This window comes from Halichoeres trimaculatus, unplaced genomic scaffold (assembly GCF_033239565.1).
Source record: "Halichoeres trimaculatus isolate MK-OKI-2021-1 unplaced genomic scaffold, fHalTri1.1 fHalTri1_scaffold_6, whole genome shotgun sequence".
Classification (NCBI taxonomy): domain Eukaryota; kingdom Metazoa; phylum Chordata; class Actinopteri; order Labriformes; family Labridae; genus Halichoeres; species Halichoeres trimaculatus.
Genome location: NW_027437184.1, coordinates 31151079 through 31162936, shown reverse-complemented (window position 1 = coordinate 31162936; position 11858 = coordinate 31151079). Strand labels below are relative to the sequence as shown.

The window sequence follows — 11858 nt, the reverse complement described above, 5'->3', positions numbered from 1 at the left end:
TAACTCCACAGGTGTTACTATTGTTGATAATGTTGGATTTAAAAAAAAACACACAAAAGTATCTTTTTGGTAGGTGTGCTCTAATATTAGTCTTTAAGACTTGGATAATGTGCTTACCCATGATTTTAACTACAGGAAGAAAAAGTGATTTTATTTTATTTTTTTATATACCGTTTTTGAATTAAAGATGAGTGGTATATTGTAAGTCAGAAGGTCTATGTAGCCGAAAAATGTAACATCTAAAAGAGTGTTTACATGGATATGAATACATAATACGTTATGAGGCGAAAAACAGTGTTGGGTGATATCTATTGTCTGTCAAAGTATAAACAAGCTAAGTTTAGCCACTGGTCAAACTTGACCCACTAACAGCTAACAGATGTCAGCAGCTTTCTAACACATTATGAAGGCTAAGAATAATTTTGCCTTGTCATGGCCTTCAAAAGGCTATCAATGTCTTTTTGGTTCTTAAATTTAAACTTATTACGACAGATTCTAGCACAAGAAGGGGGCTCTGCCGTTAACCGTTGTACGGTTTTGAAGCCCAAATACCCCCGTCACAGGCGCAGCCATTGAAGCAGTTGTGCAGCCAGATTCTGCGCAGTAGAGACTGTGAGGGATTCTGGGAGAATCTGAGTGGAGCTGGGTGACAAAAATAATATTTTATTTATTTTTTTTCTTTTGAGAGTCTAATCACTTCTTGGCTCTACCTCCCGACATATGTTACAATCCTTGATGAAAATACACTGGAACGGCAGCTTTCAATCATCGTTTAACGTGACGTAAAACCTTTTTTTTAGCCTCATATAACCAATGAAAACGAAACTCTCCAGAAAAAAGAGGACTTGTACACAAGGCAGCCAAACAATATCTTCAAATCACCACAATAATTGGATGTGAGAAACATTTCTACGAGGTGTAATGATTTTTTAAAGTTTGACCACAGCCCATCTGGATTGACTGGAGAGATGGGTTTTGACCTATACTGCAGCTAGCCACCAGGGGGAGCAGTTTTTGTGGCTCACTTTGAGCCGGGCAACATGATGTCCATTTTTTTTATCGTCTATGATGCTACCTAAGCATGATAAGCAGAACCTGCTTTGTCCACAGGAGGGCGCCAAAGTCGATACAGGCCAAAAGTTCCTCACAGGAGCTTTAACTTGACCAACACAAGTAAATATAACCATCAGGAAGAAGATGTCTAAATTCTCAGCAGTTATTTGGGCGCTGCAGGCTAGCAAACTATCAGGGTGTGTCTAGCCTCTCACCCAGTGACAGATGGGATTGGCTTCAACCCCTGAACAATGGGATTGGTGGATGGATAGATGGAGGAACCTCTGTTTCTGCTGCCACATGTAGATATCAGACTTAATGATGAAAAGCTGAAGACTGAAAAGCCTGCATGTGTATTTTCCTCTGGAGATATTATTAATGAAGGATTCAATAAAAAAAAAAAAAAGATTTGATAATGGGGGGAACTAATTTTGTAAATGTGCCTCCAGAAGGGCGCAAAAATCTACACATTGAAATACACAGGAGCATTAAATAGGTTGTGTGACATGACTTACTGAATTACACCTTTTTGAATGCATGATTCTGATTGGTCAAGACCCCAAAATACTGATTATCAGTCCTTAACAACACACAAGACATCAGCCACAGTCTGATCACAGACAACATATGAACTCAGTGCTCAGCAAAGGACTCCAGCACATTCCCTCTCTGCCTGTTGACACTGTGGTAAAAACTTAAGTGTTGCCTCAGGATGGTCTCAGAGTGGGGAAAAAATGACGGTTTGCAGTACAGATATGAGATCAGCCCGAGGAGTTACTGGACCCCAAACATCTCTGACAGAGAAAAACACTCTGTCCTGCAGACTCCGACAGCAGAGCTGGTGAGAGACGCTCTAAGCTGTTAATCTCTACAAAGTCATTTAAACCGAAAGAGGTGGAGTTCATGTCTAAAGGTGACATTTAACTTGTTTATGTTCAAAGGTGTGTCAGCTGTTAAGCTCTTAGAAAGAGAGGTGAATTAGGACAGAGCTGTCAACCTGCAGAAATCCTGTTAAACTTGTCTAACATTGTCTTCTAGAAATCTTCAGTTAAAATTTTAATCCACAACAAAAAAACAGGTTTTGAACTGACAGTGGATGGAAACGATCAGATTACAATAAATTCGTCCTGCGAGGAGCCCAGTTTCAGTGCTTTGCTGGAAAAGTGACATTTTTCTTTAGGCATGGAGAAAAAAAAAATCTGAAAAATAATTAAATAATTAAAAATAATTTTCAGATCGACAAAATAAGCTTGATGTTCATAGTGCAATAAATTTAAAAAAAAAAAAATCAGGTAAAAGTGAAAGTACTTATCATAAAGCCAAAGTCTTTTTCTAAAGATGGATAAATACGGATGACTGATTCAGTCAGGAAAAATTAAATTACAGGTATCTCAGTTGACGTTAGAAAGTTTTAAGGTAGATGTATTCCAAAATGTGCAGCAAGTCTGCTTTAATTTTTAAATGGTTTTTGTATCCTAGGAGATATAGACATCTGGCAATTTTAGGGGGGCATGGGTCAATTATTTGGTCATGTGACTTCATGCCAGCGTTCAAAATTATATTGATACATTTTTATCAAATTTCAAAATGGCAGCCTTTGTGGAAAAAGACAGTGACCATGAGGCAAGTCCTAATTTTTTCATGTGAATTATATTTTGGCAGGACTTGTTTTTATAAAATCTTGTTCCTCAAGGATGAATTTTTGCATTGATTTTTAGGGATGATGATTTACATTTACACAGCTTTGATAATCAGGTGTTGAATGTCTGTATTCTGGAAGATACATTGTCTGGATAGGGGTATACTGCCCAAGAAATCAAGGGAACAAATAATCATAGCAATGTAACTCCAGGTCAGTCACACTTCTGAGGTATCAACCTATTAAGTTAGGAAGCAACACTGACTTTGAATCAATTTCAGCTGCTGTTGTGCCAATGGAATAGATTACATGTGAAAATTAAAGGCAATAAACAAGACAACCCCAATAAAGGAATTGTTATGCAGGTGGTGACCATAGACCAGTTCCTGGTCACTGTTTGTTTTCATTAATGAGGTTGATGTTTTGGATAAAAAGTAGTAAAGTATAGTATAGTATAGTATAGTATAGTATAGTATAGTATAGTATAGTATAGTATAGTATAGTATAGTATAGTATAGTATAGTATAGAATAGAACAGTACAGTACAGTACAATTCAGTATAGTATAGTATAGTATAGTACAGTACAGTTCAGTATAGTATAGTATAGTATAGTATAGTATAGTATAGTATAGTATAGTAGAGTATAGTATAGTATAATATAGTATAGTACAATACAGTACAGTTCAGTATAGTATAGTATAGTACAGTATAGTTCAGTATAGTATAGTATAGCACAGTATAGTATCGTATAGTATAGTATAGTATAGTATAGTATAGTATAGTATAGTATAGTATAGTATAGTAAAGAATAGTATAGTACAGTACAGTTCAGTGTAGTATAGTATAGTATAGTATAGTGTAGTATAGTATAGTATAGTATAGTATAGTATAGTATAGTATAGTATAGAAAAGTATAGTACAGTACAGTTCAGTGTAGTATAGTATAGTATAGTATAGTGTAGTATAGTATAGTATAGTATAGTATAGTATAGTATAGAAAAGTATAGTATAGTACAGTTCAGTGTAGTATAGTAAAGTATAGTATAGTTTAGCATAGTATAGTAAAGTATAGTATAGTATAGTATAGTATAGTATAGAACAGTACAGTGAAGTATAGTATAGTATAGTATAGTATAGTATAGTATAGTATAGTATAGTATAGACATATTGCATAAGCCTGTTTCCACAGCTCAATACATGCGTAAAACATTGTAAATTGTTCAGTTTTTTTCCAACTGTTTTTCCAAAAAGTAGTTTGCTAGATCTAAAGGGGAGCTAAATAATTGCTGTTTTTATGTTTTTAAAGTTAAAAATGTCACATTTTAAAAATTAGTTAATTTCAAATGTATACCCCTAACTGACAATGTATCCCCAAGGATACAGAGTGTAAAATCAGAAAAAAAGACCCCATTTAGGAAAAAGTCATGGAAGTGTGTTATTATAGCCTAGATACATTACAAAATAGCAATTAAGTAATTTTCATAAATATCTCTGTGTGCTTGCCCGTCAAAGGGCTAATATAACAATTCGGGTGTAATTTGGCACCAGTGTTAAAGAATTTAACTCAGTGACATACAAGAAGTCACACAAATGCCTGAAATGTAGATTTTATTGAGATAGTTCATGGATTTAAATGGATAAAAATAAAGTGAACAGACCGTATAATAAAATAGATTTTTCTCCTGGTCTTTGGTTTTTTTAAAAAAGCAAGGTCACATCCCCTGGATAGAAAAATAATTTATGTTGTAACTAAATCTCAGGTGCTCCTTTGCATCCTTATCATTAGCTGTGAAAAGAAGTCATAAAAGATGAAAGCATAAAGCAAACTGTTCACCCAGACCACTGTGCTGTCACTGTGTACAGAGCTTCATACAAACCTTTACAGTCCGCCCATCAGCCCTCTGGTCTCACATTTATTTGAACACATTCAGGGTTCAGAAAGCACTCCTGATTACCTCCACACATTCATTAGTAATTAATCCCAAAATGAACCCCTCAGGTTTTGAAACACTGGATAGGAAAAGGTCTATACTCATCAGGTTGTTCAAATGTATCACAAAGGAAAAATCTGAAAATACTTTAAATATATTTCTCCGACGTTCCCGTATTTACAGGTGGAAGGAACATTTTTCTGCCACATGAGGAAAGCTCGTTTGAAATATAACATGAAAAAAGCAAAACAACACAAAAAGGAAAAAATACTTGAAATAGAAAAAAATCATATAAACAGGAAAATAATCAACTTTCCTGCAAGTGCCCAGGATGGATGTTCTGGTGAATAATCCAGAGACATACCTACTGTTGGTGCTAGTCATGTGTCCAAACAGACCCCCGTCTGTCAGGGTCACAGCCCTTTGCTGATAAAAAACAGTGTGTACATTATGATTCAGCCAGAGGAAAAAGAAACTATTAAATACAAGTTAATACCAGTGTCCCACAACTAAAAACTTGTCGTCAGTAAATCTGCAGGTGAGGAGATGTGGCTCCGTCCCTCCATTTGTAGACTTTCTCTGTGATGACGGTGCGGCAGAGAGGACAGCTCTTCTCTCGGTTAAACCACAGAGCGATGCATTCGTCACAGAAAATGTGCTGCACAGAACCAAACAATACCTTAGTTAGATCCAATCACAGACAGAGGAGGATCATCTGAAATCATCACAATGTGCTGAAAAATGTCTTTGATAACTTTGTGTTTACACTGGTTGAGCGTGTTTGCAATGGCTGTGCAGTTTTTTACCTGACAGATCAGAGCTCGCGGCTCCCTGTACTCTCCCTGACAGATGGGGCAAACATCTCCAGCCTCGCTGCACTGACTTCTGCTGGCTGCTGAACCTGTGTGCTGAGAAACAAAAGAAAACACTTGTCTCAATACAGCTGCTCACCCATTCTAAGAGGTGTCTATTAAACCTTTAAACAAGTTAACCACTGACCTCGCCCTTTAGAAATATCCTCACAGTTTTCAGTAAAGAAGTCCACTGACTGTACAATCCTAAAAGCTGAGAGGCAGAAAAACAAGTGCTTTTAAAAAATGCATAACCATGCTTTCATTTTTCATCAACAGCACAATAAAGATGTGTTATTCTACACACTGACCTTCAGAATGAGGTAGAGCAAAGCCAGCAGGACCCCCAGTGTGAGCCCAGGGGTCCCGTCCACTTCCTGGTACGTGACCAGGTAGCGGAACCACAGTGGAACAGGCGCCACGGCCTGATGTACCTGACCCATCTCCTCCGTCAGCATCAGCCACCGGCCCTGGAAACACACAAACACACACACGCAACTGCTGAACCAGCGCTGCACAGGTTAAACTTTCGAGTAGTTTCTTTTTCACACTGCTCTCACCTGGGCTCTGTAGGTCACCAGGGAGGATGGCAGCAGCAGAATAAGGCACTTAATCCCCATAAAGAGGAACTTAATTACAAAGTTGGTGATGCTGACGGCCCACAGAACCTCCCAGAAACCCAGCGGCTCGATGGATGGGCTGAGGAAGATGAGGCTGGAAGGAGATCATTGACTGGTTATTACACATGTTGGGTTAGTAATATTCACACAGTGTTGCAGGTTATGTGGCACAAATGATCTAAGTTCAAATTAACTCTATTACACGTGTATATACATACACTGCTTGGCCAAAAAGTAAGTCACCACCTGGATTTAACTAAGCAGATAGGTACGAGCCTCCTATTGGGTAATTACTGCATGGGCAGTTATCTTAAGTTGGCAACAAGGTATTTAACCCCAACTGGTGCAATGAGTTGCTTCTCATTTCTTAAACAACCATGTGGAAAGACACATCCCATGGTCATGGGAAAGATGTTGTCTGTTTGAGAAGGGTCAAATCATTGGCATGAATCAAGCAAAGAAAACAAAGAAGGAGATTGCAGAAACTACTAAAATTGGGTTAAGAACTGCCCAACGCGTTATTAAAAACTGGAAGAACGGTGGGATAGTGTCTTCCATGAAGAAATGTGACCAGAAAAAATCCTGAATGATTGTGATCAGGGATCACTTTAACGTTTGGTGAAATCAAATCAAAGAAAAAAACAGTAGAACTCAGGGTTGTTGCTGTCTAATAGTCAAGGTAAGAGCATTTCCACACACAATGATAAGGGAACTCAAGGGATTGGGACTGAACAGCTGTGTAGCCTTAAGAAAACCACTAATAAGAGAGGATAACTGGAAAAAAAGGCTTCAATTTGCTACGGAGCAAAAAGACTGGACTCTGAAGCTATGGAAGAAGGTCATGTGGTCTGATGAGTCCAGATTGACCCTGTTCCAGAGTGATGGGCCATCAGGGTAAGAAGAGAGGCAGATGAAGTGATCTCCCATCGTGCCTAGTGTCTACTGTCCAAGCCTGTGGGGGCAGTCTATGATCTGGGGTTGCTGCAGTTGGTCTGGTCTAGGTTCAGCAACAGTCTGTGCTCAAAGAATGAGGTCAGCTGACCACCTGAATATACTGAATGACTAGATTAGTCCATCAATGGACATTTTCCAACGTGACAATGCCAGGATTCATCAAATGTTGAAAGAGTGGTTCAGGGAGCATGAGACATCATTTTCATACATGGATTGCCCCCCACAGAGTCCAGAGCTTAACCCCACTGAGAATCTTTGGCAGGGTATATGCTGAAATCCTGAGGTTAAATTCAATACCTTTTTAAGACTTTTTAAAAAACCTTTCAAAAAGTCTTAAGACCTTATCGCGACTTTAAGCTGTTGTTAGCAACCGATCGTTGACGGTTGTAGTTTGCATTTTAACATAAACTAGGTAAACTGAGAAGGAATAAAGCTTGAAAGAATAAATGAAACTAAAGACAGGTTAATTGACATTCCCATTCCCACAAAAAGTAACAGCAGTTATTCAAGGCCAACTTGCAGAAAAAAAACAAGAATTTTACTTAATCATTATCAAAATTTAGGACGTGCTTGAGATTGTGTTATTTGCTTTCTATTGGCGCTACATATGGATGGCTGCTAAACTTCTGTACAAACTGAGTTTGTTGTCACATTAGCCTACGGATATGTCGGGCTGCTAGTGCTACATATAGCCCATGCCTCACAAAATGACAACTTTGCTTGTTGTCAGGTTTCAAACAACAGGGCTACATAACTGCATTGATAAATACCTTATCTCGTCACGTTGTGAACAGTAAAAAGGTGACTTGAACAAAGAAAATTTGTTCCAAAACAAATGAGATCAGGGGAAGCTTTCTATAAATGGTAAGATTCCAAGATCCCAGGTCATCAAAAGTCCGAGAAATTTTCTCAGGAGGCTCGAGAAACTCTTATGACCTAGAGAGAAATATTTTGAGATGCTAAAGCTTTTACTAGATCCTCACGCTGGTCTGTGAGGAGTGTGACGAGCAGAATGATCGTCCAATCACCAAGTGTGGTTATTTTTGAAGGTTCAGACCCTGAAAACATTTTCCAACCAGATGGACTATTTCTGTGGTGGAGCTGTCTGTCTGAGGTGTCAGGTTAGTTTGTAACTGTCCCAAGGAGGAAAAGCTTGAATACCAATAAAATGTAATACCTCACAACATTGGGATCAAGACTTTTTAATACTTTTTAAGGGCCTTAATTTTCCCACAACTGATTCATCAACTTTTACTACTTTTTAAGACCCCGCGGACACCTTGTTTGGGATGTGCTAGAGAAGGCTTTGCTCAGCAGTCAGACTCTACCATCATCAATGAAGATCTTGGTGAAAAATCAATGCAACACTGGATGGAAAAAAATCTTGTGACATTGCAGAAGCTTATCCAAACAATGCCACAGCGAATGTGCGCCGTAATCGAAGCTAAAGGTAGTCCAACAAAATATTAAAGTGCGTGATTTTTTTTTTTTTGGTGGCGACTTATTTTTGGCCAGGCAGTGTATTTTGTAGTGTGTTTCGCAGTGTTTCTCTCAATCTGAGTGAGCTGGTCCGCCTGTTATGACTGGGTAACTTTCAAACTTGCAGAGCACTTCATCCCTGAAACTTCAAATCCTGCATTAAGAATGTGACCAAAGCAGCTTTCTGTCAAGATTTGGCACTTTTTGTTCCAACATGATGACGAAATACTGCTCCATGCTTTTATTCCACTAGATTAGATTACTACAATGCTCCTTTCACTGGCTCACAAGAACAATCCACTGATAAACACCAACATAAAACTCTGTTCAAAGGTTTTCACCCAGGAGAAGGAGGAAGGATATCACCACAGTTTGAGCAAACTGATCTCTTACCAATGGTAAAGTGTCTCAGTGAGGAAAGTGTAGTAAAGCAGGAGAGTGGAAGAGGTCAGAAACAGCAGCAGCCAAGCACTGTGCAACCTGGACTGACGATCCTGAGGGAGCAAAGAGGCAAAAACAGGATTTAAGAATCAAACAGCAACTCAAAGCACTGAGAAATGAACAGTGTCTTTCTGTTTTTACCTGAAGAAAAACTTGAGCTTGAATGTTTTTATTCACATATAGAAAAGTTGTAAAGAGGCCAACACCAACAGCCAGACCTGAAAGATAAGGAGAAGCAGTTTGTTTAGGATTTCCTGTGTTTACAGCTGGAATGATGATGTTTGATCAACTCACCGAGAGCATGCTGGATGACCAGTTTAGCACACAGTATGATGAGGAAAGGAAGACTCTTTTGAACCCAGCGAAAAAGACAGCGTAGCTCTGACAATGAGGTGCTGGGTTCTCCAGAGTCTGCATCAGAGTCAGGGGAGTCAGGCTCTGGCTCTGAGTTTGAGTGGTGATGTGCCCGATGGTGTCCATGGGACTGAGAGTGGGAGTGGGAGTGGCTGTGAGAGTTGATTCTGCACCTCCTGGATGATGCACCCCCACTCAACTCCCCAGGCCCGCTGGTCATGGGTACCCGGACCTCAACATTCTCAGGGTTGGCAGCAGGGGTTGCAGCAGCAGCAGCAGCACCAGGGGCTGGAGTCCTGGTGAGAAGCTCTGGCTGCAAAGTTAGGGATAAGCCATTTCCTGCACGAGCACCTCGCTCACTTGAATCAGGCTGCATTACAGTAGAAGGCTCCCTCAGTTTCAGTGCTCTTCTGGTATCACTCCTAAGACAGAAAAGACAGGGATCACAACCTCAGTCACAATAAAACCAGAGGAAATGTAATTCACATATTTTATGATGTGTAATCATTAGGCACTTCAGATTTGTGCTGATTTGAGCACCCCATGAACAAAGGGATGCTTCATCTCTTTGATTTTCTAATGTAAGCTCTGTTTTCTGATCAGAAATCTCACCCAATGTCTTAGAGGTCAGTTGCATCACTCACTATGAATATCTGCAGCAGAAAAAGGTAAAAACAAGTGGTTTCTTCAGTGTGAAGTCAATTGTTTGATATCTATCCATTCACAGAGGTCACATGCCTGACAGGATTTGTTAAAAAATGTTGTTTAACACGTCTTGTTCGCTACTGGAGGTCAGAAAAAGGTGCTTGTATATTTGAACCCTTAGCTCAGGGGTCTGCAACCCTTACTTCCAAAGGAGCCAATTTGCCTGAGCTCACCTGGATTGAAGTCGTTCAGGAGCCACATGATCTACTCTGTCTTCACAATAAAACTATAAAGATAAAACTATACATACATAACTATACATAGTTAAAATACATTAAATAATAAGCATAATGAGTAGTTTTTTTAATTTATGAAATTGTTCATGTGATGACTTGAGTTTTTTATCTGTAATAAATTTCCAAAACTTTCAAAAACTATGAAATTTGAAAAATTTGCAAAAATTTGAAAAAAAAAGAGAGGCTAAAATGTAAAAAAAAAAAAAAAAAAAAAAAGACAAAAAAAAACAAACAGGAAATTAAATTATTTTTGAAATTAAAAAAAAATCCTCCATTTTTTTTAAAATAAAATTTTAAAAAATTTGGAAAAAATTTAATTTCATAAAAATTTGCAAAATATTTTAAAAAGATGAAATTTTATAAATTTGCAACAATTTAAAGTTTTTAAAGCATACTTAAATTTGACGACATAATATTGCTCAACTTATCATATTTTTTTTTGTATTTTGCTAATGTACTGCCAGATAGCAGTAATATCCTGTTCAAGAAAAATGAAAACTCTTTTTTTCAATATTTTTTTGAAGCTACAAGGAGCCACTGCAAAGGAGTCAAAGAGCCGCAGGTTGCAGACCCCTGCCTTGGCTAATGTGCAGTGACTGATGTTGACTAGCTGGAAAGTCGCTCCTAAGAGTCCTGTAAATATGACAATAGGTGGAAAAGAAATCCTAGAATATGAGCTAACACCTCTGTTGATGAACCTATGTTACATAAAACGTTTGACAAGAGTAGAATTTATAGGAGAACACCATGGGGGAACCACTACAGCCCAATAAAAATCTGTCTGTTTGCCAAAGAGTGCCTGGAGGTTTCACAGCACTACTGGCTAAATATTCTGTGGACTGTGATGAATTTTACATGAGATTTTTAATAATAACATGAAAAAATATAAGTGTCCGGGTCACCAAAGGGCACACATGCCACTTCTTACAACTGTAGTTGAGTTAGTCTTTGAATAACTTAAGACGTACATCACGTGTTTTTAGTAAAGTGTAGGTACCGCTATGATCGTGGAGATGTGATCCTCTTGTTTATCTGAATGACTTTAGTGGGAATATATAAGAAAGCTAAAATTCTGACCTACAAAAACGTCACTAATCTATGTTTTTTACTTGTTAATGTACCATACTAATACAATTACACCGTTTAGTTGAGTCTGTCCTGAGGTGGATGGTATTTTAGATATTAATCCAAAGTCTTTCGATAAACTTTGATGATTCCCAGAGTAATGACAGACAGCTAAGGAGAAGCTAACTGAGCAGCCGTTAGCATTAGCAGCTAACAGATGTTTTCCATCTGCTGTAACAGAAGCTTAAGCTCACCTGTCATTCTGCAGCCGGAGTTTCATAGTAAGCGCTTGGTCTCCATCTAATACAACATCGAAGACTCCAAACGTAAAAAAGGGAAAATTAAATCAAAAACAAAACTAAGCTTTGATCTGAGCGGCTAAGCTGCTCGTTCAGACATATTGACGTTGTTTACGACAGCAGACGTCACAGACTTCTTCTGTTGGATATTAACGGGCCAGCTGGGGAAAAGTGTTGAACTGCCGCCATCTAGTGGTGTCCACCGGAAGTTGTCCAGCTACACAGCGGCA

At 38.4% G+C, this 11858-nt stretch overlaps 1 protein-coding gene across 1 annotated transcript; it reads right to left on the bottom strand.

Annotated features, from left to right (window-relative positions):
- Positions 1–4290: 4290 nt before the first annotated feature.
- rnft1 (ring finger protein, transmembrane 1) lies at positions 4291–11754 on the bottom strand. Its single transcript, XM_074672305.1, has 9 exons — positions 11584–11754; positions 9264–9745; positions 9111–9187; positions 8922–9022; positions 6036–6189; positions 5787–5945; positions 5624–5689; positions 5431–5532; positions 4291–5282 (listed from the first exon to the last, which is right to left on the bottom strand). Exons 1-9 carry the CDS (start codon positions 11607–11609, stop codon positions 5148–5150), a joined length of 1302 nt encoding a protein of 433 aa, XP_074528406.1. The 5' UTR covers positions 11610–11754; the 3' UTR covers positions 4291–5147.
- Positions 11755–11858: the final 104 nt, after the last annotated feature.

Excerpts from the sequence above, each read along its gene's own strand:
- rnft1 (XM_074672305.1), bottom strand. The coding sequence starts at position 11,609 with ATGAAACTCCGGCTGCAGAATGACAG. Across the intron at positions 9,746-11,583 it reads CTCCGGCTGCAGAATGACAG|GAGTGATACCAGAAGAGCAC; the intron begins GTGAGCTTAAGC and ends TTTCTGTCTTAG. Across the intron at positions 5,283-5,430 it reads CGCGAGCTCTGATCTGTCAG|CACATTTTCTGTGACGAATG; the intron begins GTAAAAAACTGC and ends GGTTCTGTGCAG.